The sequence below is a fragment of the Nerophis ophidion genome, linkage group LG26 (genome assembly GCF_033978795.1).
Source record: "Nerophis ophidion isolate RoL-2023_Sa linkage group LG26, RoL_Noph_v1.0, whole genome shotgun sequence".
In the NCBI taxonomy this organism is placed as follows: Eukaryota; Metazoa; Chordata; class Actinopteri; order Syngnathiformes; family Syngnathidae; genus Nerophis; species Nerophis ophidion.
Window position 1 is genome coordinate 7,942,294 of NC_084636.1, and position 17,631 is coordinate 7,959,924.

Sequence of the window (17,631 nt, forward strand, 5' to 3'; positions counted from 1 at the left end):
CAGGGTTGAAGCGGCGAGGCCGAATCCTCTTTATTGGCAAAGTATGTTAAACACAAAAGGACTTTGACGTAATGAATCATGCTCTTTATCATATTTCAAATATTAACGTTAATCATATTTAATATTTAAATGACAAACATAAAAAACTAGAATGGCATGTCGTTTTTGAAAAGGACAGGGTTGAAGAGGCGAGGCCGAATCCTCTTTATTGGCAAAGTATGTTAGACACAATAGGACTTTGACGTAAACAATCACGTTCTTTATCATATTTCATATATCAACGTTAATCATATTTAATATATAAATGATAAACAATAAAAACAAAAATGGTGGTTTGTTGTCTTTGAAAAGGACAGGGTTGAAGAGGCGAGGCAGAATCCTCTTTATTGGCAAAGTATGTTAAACACAATAGGACTTTGACATTAAAAAAATCATGTTCTTTATCATATTTCATATATATCAACATTAATCATATTTAATATGTAAATGATAAACATGAAAAACTAGAATGGTGTGTCGTTTTTGAAAAGGACAGGGTTGAAGCGGCGAGGCAGAATCCTCTTTATTGACAAAGTATGTTAAACACAAAAGGACTTTGACGTAATGAATCATGTTCTTTATCATATTTCAAATATCAATGTTAATCATATTTAATATTTAAATGACAAACATAAAAAACTAGAATGGCATGTCGTTTTTGAAAAGGACAAGGTTGAAGCGGCGAAGCCGAATCCTCTTTATTGGCAAAGTATGTTAGACACAATAGGACTTTGACATTAAAAAAATCATGTTCTTTATCATATTTCATATATCAACGTTAATCATATTTAATATATAAATGATAAACAATAAAAACAAAAATGGTGGTGTGTCGTTTTTGAAAAGAACCGAGTTGAAGCGGCGAGGCCAAATCCTCTTTATTGGCAAAGTATGTTAAACACAATACGACTTTGACGTAAACTATCATGTTCTTTATCATATTTTATACATCAACGTTAATCATATTTAATATGTAAATGACAAACATAAAAAACTAGAATGGTGTGTCGTTTTTGAAAAGGACAGGGTTGAAGCGGCGAGGCAGAATCCTCTTTATTGGCAAAGTATGTTAAACACAATAGGACTTTGACATAAAAAAAATCATGTTCTTTATCATATTTAATATATCAACGTTAATCATATTTAATATATAAATGATAAACAATAAAAACAAAAATGGTGGTTTGTAGTTTTTGAAAAGGACAGGGTTGAAGCGGCGAGGCCGAATCCTCTTTATTGGCAAAGTATGTTAAACACAATAGGACTTTGACGTAAACAATCATGTTCTTTATCATATTTCATATATCAATGTTAATCCAATTTAATATATGAATTATAAACAATAAAAACAAAAATGGTGGTTTTTAGTTTTTGAAAAGAACAGGGTTGAAGCGGTGGGGCAGAATCCTCTTTATTGGCAAAGTATGATCAACACAACAGGAGTTGCAGGTAAACAATCATGTTCTTTATCATATTTCAAATATCAATGTTAATCATATTTTAATATATAACTGATAAACATAAAAACTAAAATGGTGTTTTGTAGTTTTTGAAAAGAACCGGGTTGAAGCGGCGAGGCCGAATCCTCTTTATTGGCAAAGTATGTTAAACACAATACGACTTTGACGTAAACAATCATGTTCTTTATCATATTTTATACATCAACGTTAATCATATTTAATATGTAAATGACAAACATAAAAAACTAGAATGGTGTGTCGTTTTTGAAAAGAACCGAGTTGAAGCGGCGAGGCCAAATCCTCTTTATTGGCAAAGTATGTTAAACACAATACGACTTTGACGTAAACAATCATGTTCTTTATCATATTTTATACATCAACGTTAATCATATTTAATATGTAAATGACAAACATAAAAAACTAGAATGGTGTGTCGTTTTTGAAAAGGACAGGGTTGAAGCGGCGAGGCCGAATCCTCTTTATTGGCAAAGTATGTTAAACAAAACAGGACTTTGACGTAAACAATCATGTCCTTTATCATACTTCATATATCAATGTTAATCATATTTAATATATAAATGATAAACATAAAAAACTAGAATGGTGTGTCGTTTTTGAAAAGCACAGGGTTGAAGCGGCGAGGCCGAATCCTCTTTATTGGCAAAGTATGTTAAACACAAAAGGACTTCGACGTAAACAATCATGTTCTTTATCATATTTCATATATCAACGTTAATCATATTTAATATATAAATGATAAACAATAGAAACAAAAATGGTGGTTTGTAGTTTTTGAAAAGGACAGGGTTGAAGCGGCGAGGCCGAATCCTCTTTATTGGCAAAGTATGTTAAACACAATAGGACTTTGACGTAAACAATCATGTTCTTTATCATATTTCATATATCAATGTTAATCCAATTTAATATATGAATTATAAACAATAAAAACAAAAATGGTGGTTTTTAGTTTTTGAAAAGAACAGGGTTGAAGCGGTGGGGCAGAATCCTCTTTATTGGCAAAGTATGATCAACACAACAGGAGTTGCAGGTAAACAATCATGTTCTTTATCATATTTCAAATATCAATGTTAATCATATTTAATATATAACTGATAAACATAAAAACTAAAATGGTGTTTTGTAGTTTTTGAAAAGAAAGAGAGGCCGAATCCTCTTTATTGGCAAAGTATGTTAAACACAAAAGGACTTCGACGTAAACAATCATGTTCTTTATCATATTTCATATATCAACGTTAATCATATTTAATATATGAATGATAAACAAAAACAAAAATGGTGGTTTGTATTTTTTGAAAAGGACAGGGTTGAAAGAATCCTCTTTATTGGCAAACTATGTTAAACACAATAGGACTTTGACATAAAAAATCATGTTCTTTATCATATTTCATATATCAATGTTAATCCTATTTAATATATAAATTATAAACGTAAAAAACTAAAATGGTGTTTTGTAGTTTTTGAAAAGAACCGGGTTTAAGCGGCGAGGCCGAATCCTCTTTATTGGCAAAGTATGTTAAACAATAGGACTTTGACGTAAACAATCATGTTCTTTTTCATATTTCATATATCAATGTTAATAATAGGGCTTCACGGTGGCAGAGGGGTTAGTGCATCTGCCTCACAATACGAAGGTCCTGCAGTCCTGGGTTCAAATCCAGGCTCGGGATCTTTCTGTGTGGAGTTTGCATGTTCTCCCCGTGAATGTGTGGGTTCCCTCCGGGTACTCCGGCTTCCTCCCACTTCCAAAGACATGCACCTGGGGATAGGTTGATTGGCAACACTAAATTGGCCCTAGTGTGTGAATGTTGTCTGTCTATCTGTGTTGGCCCTGTGATGAGGTGGCGACTTGTCCAGGGTGTACCCCGCCTTCCGCCCGATTGTAGCTGAGATAGGCGCCAGCGCCCCCCGCGACCCCAAAAGGGAATAAGCGGTAGAAAATGGATGGATGGATGTTAATAATATTTAATATATAAATTATAAACGTAAAAAACTAAAATGGTGTTTTGTAGTTTTTGAAAATAACAGGGTTTAAGCGGTAAGGCCGAATCCTCTTTATTGGCAAAGTATGTTAAACACTATAGGGCTTTGACGTAACTAATCATGTTTTTTTTTTACATATTTCATATATCAATGTTAATCATATTTGATATATAAATTTTAAACGTAAAAAAACTAAAATGGTGTTTTGTAGTTTTTGAAAAGAACAGGGTTGAAGCGGTGAGGCCGAATCCTCTTTATTGGCAAAGTATGTTCAACACAACAGGACTTGGACGTAAACAATCAACTCAAATGTAAACAAATAAGTGATAGAAGGAAAAAAAGCTGACGAGGTGAGCATGAGTCCGTCGTAACCGTGAAGCAACATCAAGAAGACGATTAAAGGTGACAAGTGCACGCCGGTGACCCTCGCCTTGACCTTTAACCCCCCCCCAGTCCGAGGGGGAGCCACAACGAGGGAGCGTGAGGACCGCCTGTAAGCTCCTTAGTCCCGCTAAGTCTGCCTTAATCTGCCGCTGCAGGTGAGACCTGCTCCAAACCTCGTCCCCCTTCCAGCCATGGACGAGCTTCTGCTTGGCGGCGGCGGCGGCGAGGACGAGGCCCGCTCGGAACACAGCTCCTGTGAGGCGGGAGACGCCGACAGGAGCATGGCGGACCGTCTGTTCGCCAAAGTGAGCGGCGGCGCCCGCAGGAGACTGCGGGACTTCGCCAGGAGGAACGGCCTCCTGATCCTGTCGGTGGTGGCCGTGCTGAGCGGCTGCACGCTGGGCTTCATGCTGAGGGGCACCCAGCTGTCCACGCAGGTACCTTACCCCACCCCCCAGCACCCCAACCCCCAGCCCCCAAATATCCCTTCACTGTATGCAAGCTTTTAGAATCCTCAACATTACCAGACACAGGCTAGCATGCTAGGCTAACTAACTTTCCAAACGCTATACCGTATTTCCTTGAATTGCCGCCGGGGCGCTAATTAATTTAAAACCTCTTCCCACTCCGGCGCTTACCAAAGGCATGCGGTAAATTTAGGCCTGCGCTTATGAATTTGAGTGTGATGTAAGTATACCATCATGAATAGCACATAATTAAAAAAAAAAAACGTTATGGTCTTACCTTTACTTATAAATGAAGTAAAAGCCAGCTCCTTCTGATCAAAAGCATCGATAACTGATTTATTGAAGTCTTCCTTATCTTTCTTCGGTTTTAAAAGTCTCTCTGTCTCGATGGAGATCTTCCTTTATTACCTCCTGCTTCGATTGAAAGTCCAGTTTAGGAAACTGTTTTATTTTAGATATGTAATCCTCCATGTTAAAAGTGCAAGCGAGAGGAAAAAATAAACGATCGCTGCTTGTTGTCACTTTTTCTGCAGCCGAGTAGTCGCAAGAAGGATCACTAGCGCCCTCTACCACCAGGAGGCGGGAGTCATTTAATGACTCATATTTGACACACGCAGCTACGGTATATTAATAAAACATAGCTGCTTACTGTTCTTTTTAGCATATTCAATAGCTTGGACCTTAAATCCTACTGAATAGATTTTAATCTTCTTCCCTTTAAACGATTTCAAATGATTGAACTCAGCCTCCTCCATTTTGAAAATGATAACAGGTGAAGTGTCACTCGTGACGTGACGAGTTTGACCCGGTGGAAATTCTAGGGATATGCTAATTAGTTGGCGAAACGAGTTTGACCTGGCGGAAATTCTAGACATGCGCTAATAAAAATAATATTTTGCGAAACGAGTTTGACCCGGCGTTAATCCTGAGCCGGCGGTAATGCTAAGCATGCGCTAATTATTTTGCGAAACGAGTTTGACCCGGCAGTAATTCTAGGCAGGCGCATACTATATACCTGGTGGCAATTCAAAGAAATACGGTAATTCGAGTTAGCATGTTGCTAACCTTAGCATGAGTTTCAACCCAGAAAAATGTTTAACATTTGGACAGCGACACTAAATTTCACCAGGAACAAATTGTCAACCCTGGAGAGTCAAAAGGTCCTGTGAGTTTATAAAATCACCCTTTTGAACAACAGGAAGTAGACTATGGAGGTTAATTACTGTCTTTTTTATACTGAATTTATGTAACTGATTTTTTTTGTGTGCAAAAATTCAATGTCTAAATAATTCAGTGTGAAAAAAAATTCAGTGTAAGAATTTTTTTCTTACACTGAATTCGGTGTAAAAGTTAAGTGAAAACAAAATTATTTTACTCAACAATTTATACACTTAAAATTTTCACACTGATTTTTTCTAACACTGAATGTTTATAAACGGATTTTTTTATTTACTTTTTAATGCAGTGTAAAAAAAATCATTGTAAAAAAAAAAGGTGTAAAAGTTCAGTGTAAATAAAAAATCTGTTTATAAACATTCAGTGTTAAGAAAAATCAGTGTAAAAATTTTCAGTCTATAAAATTGTTGTGTAAAATAATTTTTTTTTTACACTTAACTTTTATGCAGAATTTTTTTCCCACTGAATTTTTATACACTGCTTTTTTTTTTACACTGAATGTTTTAAGGTTGGAAAACAAAAAAATACTTACACAAAATAATGCAGTGTATAGATTCAGTGTAAAAAAAATGTATGTGCAAAAAAAATGTAGTTAAAAAATTCAGTGGAGAAAATTAAATGTACAAAAATTCAGTGGGGAAAAAAAGTGTAAAAAAAATTATTTTACACAATTTTATACACTGAAAATTTTCACCCTGATTTTTTTTTAACACTGAATGTTCATAAACGGATGTTTTATTTACTTTTTAATGCAGTGTATAAAGTGTATAAAGATTCAGTGTAAAAAAAAAATTCTGTGTAAAAAAATCGGTATGAATAAAAATTGAGGTTTTAAACCTTTAAGTATAGTGTTAAAAAAATTCAGTGTAGAAAAAATGTGTGTAAAAGTACAGTGTAAATGAAAAATATGTTTATAAACGTTCAGCGTAAAAAAAAAATCAGTGTCAAGAATGTTTGTATATAAAATTTTAGTGTAAAATAATGCAGTGTATAAGGATTCAGTGTAAAAAAAAATGTCTGTGCAAAAAAAAGAGTGTTAAAAAAAATCAGTGTTAGAAAATTAAGTGAAAAAATCAATTTAAAAAATCAGTGTATAAAAATTCAGTGGAAAAAAATTCACTGTATTAAAATTACGTGTAAAAAGAAAAAGCTTGGTATAAAAACTCAGTGTACATCAAAAATATGTTTGTAAATATTGAGTGTTAAAAAAATGTCAGTGTATAAATTGTTGGTGTAAAATAATGCAGTGTATAAAGATTCAGTGTAAAAAAATGTCTGTTCAAAAAAAGTAAGTGTAAAGAAAATAAAGTGTAAAAAGATCAGTGTATAAAAATTCAATGTGAAAAAATTCAGTGTAAAAATAAAGCAGGGTACAAAAATTCAGTGTAAATATGAAACATTTTTGTAAACATTGAGTGTTAAAAATCAGTCTAAAAAGTAGGGTATAAAAAAAATTCAGTGTGAATCAATTAATTGTGTAAAAGTTCAGTGTAAAAAAACCCCAGTGTAAATATGTTTATAAAAATCAGTGTGAAAATTTTGAGTGTATAAAATGTTAGTGTAAAATAATGCAGTATATAAAGATTCAGTGTAAAAAAAATTGTTTTTGCAAAACAATTAAGTGTAAAAAAAGTCAGTGTATAAAAATTCAGTGTGAAAAAAAAAATAAAGCTGGGTATAAAAATTAATTGGAAAACAAATGGTGTAAAAGTTCACTGTACAAAAATCAGTATAATTAAAAATATGTTTATAAAAATCAGTGTTAGTGTAAAATAATGCAGTGTATAAAGATTCAGTGTAAAAAAATGTCTGTGCAAAAAAAAAACAAGTGTAAAAATAAAGCAGGGTATAAAAATTCATTGTAAAAAAAAAAACGTGTGTAAAATTTCAGTGTGAAAATTTTCAGTGTGTAAAATAATGCTGTGGATAAAGATTCAGTGTAAAACAAATAGTGTGTCAAAAAATTAAGTGTAAAAAAATCAGTGTATAAAAATTCAGTGTGAAAAAAAAAATAAAGCTGGGTATAAAAATTAATTGGAAAACAAATGGTGTAAAAGTTCACTGTACAAAAATCAGTATAAATAAAAAATATGTTTATAAAAATCAGTGTGAAGAGTTTTAGTGTATAAAATGTTAGTGTAAAATCATGCAGTGTATAAAGATTCAGTGTAAAAAAATGGCTGTGCAAAAAAAATAAGTGTAAAAATAAAGCAGGGTATAAAAATTCATTGTAAAAAAAAAAAACGTGTGTAAAAGTTCAGTGTGAAAATTTTCAGTGTGTAAAATAATGCTGTGGATAAAGATTCAGTGTAAAACAAATAGTGTGTCAAAAAATTAAGTGTAAAATAATCAGTGTTATAAAAATCTGTTTAAAAAAACAAATATTGTAAAATATATTATAAAGTATTGGTTGCTTCAAAACTCACTTCCGGTGGATTGTAATATTTACAAATGTTACAAATATAAATTTTCTGATTTTTTTTTAAACTAAATTTTATTTTACAAACTTTTAAACACAAACTTTGTTCACATATTTGTATTAAATGAAATTGTTTTTACACATAAATTGACACAAGTTCAAGTTCCTGATGACGACAATACGAACTTCGCAAAGTGCGGAACTTCATCCCAAATGCATCAACTTCCTGTTCCCCTTCACCGAGTCATTTGCTTTTATTTTGAAATGCAGGCAAAGATCTACTTCTCCTTCCCGGGGGAACTTCTCATGAGGATGCTGAAGATGCTCATCCTGCCCCTCATCACGTCCAGGTGGGTCGTCACGCTACCGCTTTAGCAACCGCCGCTCCGCCCTCGCCTTCTTTGACGTTGTAAGCTCCGCCCCCTGGGTCATGTGCGCAGTCTGATGTCGGGCCTGTCGTCCATGGAGTCGAAGGCGTGCTGCCGCATGGGCGTGCTGACCGTCACCTATTACCTGTGGACCACCTTCATCGCCGTGGTGGTGGGCATCGTCTTGGTGGTCATCATCAAGCCCGGCGTCGGCACGGAGATGGAGAGCAACCGGCTGGGGGGCGGGCCCGTTATGACGTCGGCCGACGCCCTCCTTGACCTGATCAGGTGAGTGTCTCCGCCCTCCTCTATGTCAGTCGCCGTCACGTTCATAGCTCCGCCCCTCGCCCTGCTTTCGTCGAGATGCCAACGCGGACCGTGATCCTTTGTTGTGTTGCCGTGGAAACCAACCGGCACGTGCATCCAATCAGCCGAGAAGCTAACGAGCGTATTTTTGGTAATCCGGCGAGGATGAGTGACGGATTAGGTCATGGTGATCTCTGCTGCTGCACGTGCAGGCCTGCGGGCCACGCCCCCCGTCTTGAGCTTCTGAGCGTCCTGCTGTCACTGACCCGGTTTCTGCTCCGCCCACAGGAACATGGTCCCGTCCAATCTGATCGAGGCCACGTTCCAGCAGGTGAGCGCCGGAACTCCGCCGCCACATGACCGCCGCCGCCGCCGCCGCTCACTTCCTGTTTGTGTCGTCAGTACAAAACGGACCTGGTGCCCATCCTGAAGGTCCCGACCAGGACCATCCAGCCCAACTTCGTGTACGTGGTGCCGGACGAGCGCGAGCCCAAAGGTCGCACGGTGTTCCTGGAGCTGACTCCGCCCCCCGAGGTCACGTACAAGACGAGTCCCGGCAGCAGCCAGCAGATGAACGTGCTCGGCATCGTCATCTTCTCCGCCACCATGGGTAAGCGTGGGAGTTCGGGCGGGTGGGCGGGCAAGGGTGTCGAACGTGCGCGCATGTTGACCGGCGATGACGTCACGGCAGGGCTGTTGCTGGGCAGGATGGGCGAGCGAGGAGCGCCGCTGGTCAACGTGTGCCAGTGCATCAACGAGTGCGTCATGAAAATCATCAACGCCGCCGTGTGGTGAGCGGAAGACACCTGTGGGCGGGGCTTGTATAAAAAAAATTCCAACCTGGTCTCATTGCAGGTACTTCCCGTTCGGCATCATCTTCCTGGTGGCGGGCAAGATCCTGGACATGCAGGACCCGAGCACGCTGGGGAAGAAGCTGGGCTGGTACGGCGTCACCGTGCTCGCCGGCCTCTTCGTGCACGGCCTGGTGCTCCTCCCCCTTTTCTACTTCCTGCTCACGAGGAAGAATCCCTTCACGTACATCCGTGGGCTCCTGCAGGCCCTGGTCATCGCCCTGGCCACCTCCTCCAGGTGAGTCCGCCTTCGCCGCCGCCTTCGCCGCCGCTTTCGCCGCCGCTTTCGCCGCCGCGTTGGCCGCCGCCTTCGCCGCGACGTTTTTAAAGGGGAACATTATCAGCAGACCTATGCAAGCGTCAATATATACCTTGATGTTGCAGAAAAAAGACCATATATTTTTTTAACCGATTTCCGAACTCTAAATGGGTGAATTTTGGCGAAATAAACGCCTTTCTATTATTCGCTCTCGGAGTTGTGACGTCACATAGGTAGTCAACGGCAATTTCTCAAACACATTACAAACATCGAGTCAAATCAGCTTTGTTATTTTCTGTTTTTTCGACAACACGATCAGGGACAGATTCAATTTGACTTACGTGGAGTGTGCTTTGATTAGCACGGCATGCTAATCGATGCTAACATGCTATTAAGGCTAGCTGTATGTGCATGGTTATGCCTCATTTGTAGCTATATTCACAACCAGCCTTCACCCACATTTAATGCCAAACAAACACATACCAATCGACGGATTCAAGTTGCACCAGTGTCAAAAGATGCGAAAGTTGCACATTTTACCGGTGATGCTACGACGGACATGGCACGGAGAAACGTGTGGATGTCCTGCGACACTCAAAGCAGATGCATTTCCAACGATAAAGTCAACGAAATCACAAACGTGAGTTTTGTTGATGATATTGACTTATGTGCTAATCAGACATATTTGGTCGCGGCATGACTGCCAGCTAATCGATGCTAACATGCTATTTAGGCTAGCTGTATGTACATTTGTAGCTATATTTGCATCCAGCCTTTCCCTCCACCCACATTTAATGCCAAACAAACACATACCAATCGACTGATTTAAGTTGCACCAGTGTCAAAAGATGTGAAAGTTGCACATTTTACCGGTGATGCTACGACGGACATGGCACGGAGAAATGTGTGGATATCCTGCGACACTCAAAGCAGATGCATTTCCAACGATAAAGTCAACGAAATCACAAAGGGGAGTTTTGTTTATGTTATTGACTTATGTGCTAATCAGACATATTTGGTCGCTGCATGATTGCCAGCTAATCGATACTAACATGCTATTTAGGCTACCTGTATGTACATTTGTAGCTGTATTTGCATCCAGCCTTTCCCTCAACCCACATTTAATGCCAAACAAACACATACCAATCGGCGGATTCAAGTTGCACCAGTATCAAAAGATGCGAAAGTCCCTCGTTTGGTCTGCACATTTTACCGGCGATGCTATGACAGACATGGCACGGATATCCTGCGACACTCAAAGCAGATCCATTTCCAACGATAAAGTCAACAAAATCACAAAGGGGAGTTTTGTTGATGTTATTGACTTATGTGCTAATCAGACATATTTGGTCGCGGCATGACTGCCAGCTAATTGATGCTAACATTCTATTTAGGCTAGCTGTATGTACATTTGTAGCTATATTTGCATCCAGCCTTTCCCTCCACACACATTTAATGCCAAACAAACACTTACCAATCGGTAGATTTACAGATAGCAAAAATCAGGCACTTTAAAGCCTTTTTTCGGGTTATTCCATGATGGGTAAAATTTTGAAAAAAAAAATGTAAAAATGAAATAAGCCACTGGGAACAGATTTTTATCGGTTTTAACCCTTCTGAAATTGTGATAAAGTTCCCCTTAAAACGCTGACGGCGCTCCCCCCCCCAGCTCTGCGACGCTGCCCATCACCATGAAGTGTCTGCTGGAGAACTGCCACGTGGACCGCCAGATCGCCCGCTTCGTGCTGCCCGTGGGCGCCACCATCAACATGGACGGCACGGCGCTCTACGAGGCGGTGGCGGCCATCTTCATCGCCCAGGTCAACGACTACGAGCTGGACTTCGGACAGCTGGTCACCATCAGGTGAGCGTTCCACATACTTGCCAACCCTCCCGGATTTTCCTAGAGACTCCCGAAATTCAGCGCCTCTCCCGAAAACCTCTGGGGGGACAAATTTTCTACCGAAAATCTCCCGAAATTCAGGCGGAGCTGGAGGCCACGCCCCCTCCAGCTCCAGGCGGACCTGAGTGAGGACAGCCTGTTTTTTTCTGTCCACTTTCCCACAATATAAACAGCGCGCTTGCCCAATGACGTTATAACTATAGAATGAATCAAGGGCGAGTTCTTGGATTCTTATGTGGGTTTATTGTTAGCCAGTTTCATTAACGTCCTCCCAACGCGGTAACAACACACAACAACAGCAGTCACGTTTTCGTCTACCGTAAAACAGTTTGTCTGCCGTAAACGGCAATGTTGTGACACTCTTAAATAGGACAATACTGCCACCTACTGTACATGCACCACAACAATTTCAGGCAACTTCAACCCTTTTACTAATACCCTCCTCCATTCACATCCCATCTCCCCGGATTGTAAATAACCTAATGTAAATAATTAAATTAATTGGCAAGTATGGATACTGTAATAACTTGAAGTAAATAATTAAGATTAAAAACCAACCACAGACAAAAAATGAACTAAAAGTGTACCTTTTTGGTATTTGTATTATTATTGTTGTAAATAAAAATCTTTATATATCTAGCCAGGGTGGTCCTAAAGAGCTACGTGGTCTCAAGAAGGTAAATATGTATATAATATAATATAACATAATATAAAATAATATAATAAATTGTACAGCACTTTGGCTACTCCTTTGGTAAATTTTAAATTTGCTTTATAAATAAATTTGATTTGATACTGTCATACTTGCCAACCCTCCCGGATTTTCCTAGAGACTCCCGAAATTCAGCGCCTCTCCCGAAAACCTCCCGGGGGACCAATTTTCTACCGAAAATCTCCCGGAAATTCAGGCGGAGCTGGAGGCCACGCCCCCTCCAGCTCCAGGCGGACCTGAGTGAGGACTGCCTGTTTTCACGTCCGCTTTCCCACGATATAAACATCGCGCCTGCCTAATGACGTTATAACTGTAGAATGATCGAGGGCGAGGTCTTGGTTTCTTATGTGGGTTTATTGTTAGGCAGTTTCATTAACGTCCTCCCAGCGTGGTAACAACATACAACAACAGCAGTCACGTTTTCGTCTACCGTAAAGCAGTTCGTCTGCCGTAAACAGCAATGTTGTGGCACTCTTAAACAGGACAATACTGCCATACAATACTGTACATAGAAATAGAATAGAATAGAATACAAAGTACTTTATTAAATCCTGGGGGAAATTCAGCACCACAGTTCGTTCACAGTAAACAATAATAATAATAAATAATAGATAACATATATTATATATATATAATATATAATACATGAATAATAAAAATATATTGTACATATATTCTACATTTAACTGCAGTCAAGAAGGAACATATGCATTATACGGTCTGATGGCTGTCTGTATGAAGGACCTCCTGTGTCATTCCGTGTTACATTTTGGGAGTCTGAGCCTTCCACTGAACGGGCTCATTCTCTCCGCAAGGTCCGAGTGTAGTGGGAGGGAGGTGTTGTCCATAATGGCTGCGAGTTTTGCGAGACTTCTCCTCTCTGACACCACCGTCAGAGAGTCTAGCTCCTCTCCCAACACGTTACCGGCCTTCTCTACCAACTTGTCCAGTCTGTATGTGTCCCTCGCTCTCAGCCCAGGCGTATGGTTAGAAAAGTAGTGACAGAGAATAGAACAAGGATGGACAATTCAACCCTTAACTCAACAATGAGTAGATCAGTGTTATGTGTGTGTATATGTGTAAATAAATGAACACTGAAGTTCAAGTATTTCTTTTATTTATATCCATCCATCCATCCATCCATCATCTTCCGCTTATCCGAGGTCGGGTCGCGGGGGCAACAGCCTAAGCAGGGAAACCCAGACTTCCCTCTCCTCAGCCACTTCGTCTAGCTCTTCCCGGGGGATCCCGAGGCGTTCCCAGGCCAGCCGGGAGACATAGTCTTCCCAACGTGTCCTGGGTCTCCCCCGTGGCCACCCGGCGGAGGAAACTCATTTCGGCCGCTTGTACCCGTGATCTTATCCTTTCGGTCATGACCCAAAGCTCATGACCATAGGTGAGGATGGGAACGCAGATCGACCGGTAAATTGAGAGCTTTGCCTTCCGGCTCAGCTCCTTCACCACAACGGATCGGTACAACGTCCGCATTACTGAAGACGCCGCACCGATCCGCCTGTCGATCTCACGATCCACTCTTCCCTCACTTGTGAACAAGACTCCTAGGTACTTGAACTCCTCCACTTGGGGCAGGGTCTCCTCCCCAACCCGGAGATGGCATTCCACCCTTTTCCGGGCGAGAACCATGGACTCGGACTTGGAGGTGCTGATTCTCATTCCGGTCGCTTCACACTCGGCTGCGAACCGATCCAGTGAGAGCTGAAGATCCCGGTCAGATGAAGCCATCAGGACCAATTCATTCTTCCCAATCACGCCTCTCCAGGTTTCACTGTCGTTGCCAACGTGAGCGTTGAAGTCTCCCAGTAGGACAAGGGAATCACCCAGGGGAGCACTTTCCAGTACTCCCTCGAGTGTACCCAAAAAGGGTGGGAAATGCTGTTTGGTGCATAAGCACAAACAACAGTCAGGACCCGTCCCCCCACCCGAAGGCGGAGGGAGGCTACCCTTTCGTCCACCGGGTTGAACTCCAACGTACAGGCTTTGAGCCGGGGGGAAACAAGAATTGCCACCCCAGCCCGTCGCCTCTCACTGCCGGCAACGCCAGAGTGGAAGAGGGTCCAATCCCTCTCGAGAGAAATGGTTCCAGAGCCCATGCTGTGCGTCGAAGTGAGTCCGACTATATCCAGCCGGAATTTCTCTACTTCGCGCACTAGCTCAGGCTCCTTCCCCCCCCAGTGACGTGACGTTCCACGTCCCAAGAGCTAGCTTCTGTAGCCGAGGATCGGACCGCCAAGTGCCCTGCCTTCGGCTGCCGCCCAGCTCACATTGCACCCGACCTCTATGGCCCCTGCTATGGGTGGTGAGCCCATTGGAGGGGTGACCCACGTTGCCTCTTCGGGCTGTGCCCGGCCGGGCCCCATGGGAACAGGCCCGGCCACCAGGCGCTTGCCATCGTGCCCCACCTCCGGGCCTGGCTCCAGAGGGGGGCCCCGGTGACCCGCGTCCGGGCAAGGGAAATCTGGGTCCATGATTTTTTTTCTTCATAAAGGTCTTCGAGCTGCTCTTTGTCTGATCCCTCACCTAGAACCTGTTTGCCTTGGGAGACCCTACCAGGGGGCTTTATGCCCCCGGACAACATAGCTCCTAGGATCATTGGGACACGCAAACTCCTCTACCACGATAAGGTTGCAGCTCAGAGAGGAGTTTTATTTTATCGTCAGGAGATTGACGAATGACAATTGAAATCTCCTGATGATTGAGGGAACCCCTCATGAAACAGTTCTGTAGAGATGAAGTAGTCTTGTGATTTTTCCCACACATACATATTGCGCTCTACCACGTTATCGAGCACTATTCTCTGGATAATCAAATTAAGACATATATATATATATATATACGTATATATATTTATATATGAAATACTTGACATGTAAATATACTCCTCCCCTCTTAACCACGCCCCCAACCACGCCCCCCACACCCCACCTCCCGAAATTGGAGGTCTCAAGGTTGGCAAGCATGGCGTTCGATGTTGTTGCCGCGGCAACCCCGCAGCCGTCCTCACCTCCCCTTCCCCCGCGTCTCTTCCCGCCAGCATCACCGCCACCGCCGCCAGCATCGGCGCGGCCGGCATCCCCCAGGCCGGCCTGGTTACCATGGTGATCGTGCTGACGTCCGTGGGCCTGCCCCCCGACGACATCACCCTCATCGTGGCCATCGACTGGATCCTGTAGGTGGCGGCGGAGTGAGTGGGTGTGGCCTGAGTGCGTCGCGTGACCGTGTACTTGGTTTCAGGGACCGGTTTCGGACCATGATCAACGTGCTGGGCGACGCCCTGGCGGCGGGCATCATCGCCCACCTGTGTCGGAAGGACTTCCCCCTCAGCGGGACGGGAAAGGTAAACGTCACGCGGCGGCAAGCTGACGCCACGTGCTAAAAAAAAATAAAAAAATGTTCCTCCCCCACCCTCAGGGCGTCCCTTCGTACGGCACGCACACCCCCCACGTCCACGCCCACAGCGTGGACGTGCCCATGACGGAGATCCACACGCACAAAGACGGCGATGTGGTGTTGGACGGCCACGCCCACACCGTCTACTACAACATCTGTCAGGTGTGAGGAAACGTGGCGCCCAAAGGGGGCGGCGCCACCTTTCTCAGACATCAAAGGGACTGTGATTGAGGCCTCAAGTGACCTTCTCCAGGCGACAGCATGCTGGCGTGCGTCGGCTTCCACTCGTGCTTTACTTCCTGCTTCCTGTTGGCGACGCATCCATGGTGCATTTGTTCTTTTATTCTGAAATTCATTTTATTCTGGAAGTGGACTTTCCTCATCTTCCTTTCTCAAACAGGAAGTAGTTCTGCCTTAACCTCCGCTGCAGTCCTCACTTCATCTGCCAATGCACAAGAACACTCAATCTTTTTTTTTTGTATCTTTTTAAGTTTTTTTTATGTAATATTGTGTTGAAAAACTTAAAAAAGTCTTCATATAATTTAAAAAAATATATTTTTATCAATTTTTACAGTGGTTCTCAAACTTTTTAAATCTATTTTTAGATTTTGTTTATGTGATATTGTGTAGAAAAACTTAAAAAAGTCTTCATATGATTTAAAAAAATGTTTTTATCCTCTACAGTGGTTCTCAAACTTTTTTATATATATTTTTAGATTTTTTGTACGTAATGTGTTGAAAAAAATAAAAAAGTCTTCATATATTTAAAAAAATATATTTTTATCCTCTTTTACAGTGGTTTTCAAACTTTTTTATCTATAATGTTTAGATTTTTTTTATGTAATATTGTGTAGAAAAACATCAAAAAGTCTTCATATAATTCTTAAAAATATTTTTATCCTCTATTACAGTGGTTGTCAAACTTTTTTTAAATATATTTTTAGATTTTTTACATTATATTGTGTATAAAACCATATAAGTCTTCATATACATTTTGGTATATTGTTTATCCTCTATTACAGTGGTTCTCAAACTTTTTTGTATATATTTTTAGATTTTTTTTTTAATATAATGTGTAGAAAAACATAAAAAGGTCTTATAATTTTCAAAAATATTTTTTATTTTTTTCCTCTATTGCAGTGGTTCTCAAACGTTTTTATATATTTTATTTTTTTAATGTAATATTGTGTACAAAAACATAAAAAAGTCTTCATATTTTTTTGAAATATTTTTATCCTCAGGGTGGTTGTCAAACTTTTTTGAAATATATTTTGAGATTTTTTTTTTACGTTATATTGTGTATAAAACCATGTCTTCATAAACAGTTTTTTTTATATTGTTTATCCACTATTACAGTGGTTGTCCAACTTTTTTTATATTTATATTTTTATAATAATTTTTTAAATTTAATATTGTGTAGAAAAGCATAAACAAGTCTTCATATAATTTTAAAATATTTTTTATCTATTACAGTAGTTCTAAAACTTTTTTAAAATATATTTTTAGATTTTTTATGTGATATTGTGTAGAAAAACATAGTCTTCATATAAATTGTTTTATATTTTTATCCTCTATTACAGCGGTTCTCAAACTTTTTTTAAAATATCTTTTTAGATTTTTTTTTAATGTAATATTGTGTAGAAAAACATAAAAAAGTCTTTGTATAATTTTTTTTACATTTTTATCCTCTATTACAGTGGTTCTCAAACTTTTTATATATATTTTTAGATTTTTTTAATGTAATTTTGTGCAGAAAAAAAAGTTTTCATATAATGTTTTTAGATTGTTATCCTCTAATACAGTGGTTCTCAAACTTTTTTCTCTATTCCATTTTTTTATGTAATATTGTGTAGAAAAACATAAAAAAGTCTTATTTTT

At 40.1% G+C, this 17,631-nt stretch overlaps 1 protein-coding gene across 2 annotated transcripts; it reads left to right on the top strand.

Annotated features, from left to right (window-relative positions):
* The first annotated feature begins 3,088 nt into the window (after nucleotides 1-3,088).
* Nucleotides 3,089-16,618, top strand: LOC133543394 (excitatory amino acid transporter 5-like). 2 transcript variants are annotated; one of them, XM_061887938.1, is made up of 11 exons: nucleotides 3,092-4,321; nucleotides 8,217-8,296; nucleotides 8,387-8,602; nucleotides 8,909-8,951; nucleotides 9,023-9,230; nucleotides 9,312-9,411; nucleotides 9,476-9,709; nucleotides 11,400-11,594; nucleotides 15,398-15,532; nucleotides 15,598-15,700; nucleotides 15,775-16,615. In XM_061887938.1, exons 1-11 carry the CDS (start codon nucleotides 4,076-4,078, stop codon nucleotides 15,919-15,921), a joined length of 1,707 nt encoding a protein of 568 aa, XP_061743922.1. In that variant the 5' UTR covers nucleotides 3,092-4,075; the 3' UTR covers nucleotides 15,922-16,615. The 2 variants fall into 2 exon arrangements, with proteins under 2 accessions (XP_061743923.1, XP_061743922.1); XM_061887939.1 differs by lacking the exon at nucleotides 15,398-15,532 and having other exon boundaries at nucleotides 3,089-4,321; nucleotides 15,775-16,618.
* The last annotated feature ends 1,013 nt before the right edge of the window (nucleotides 16,619-17,631 follow it).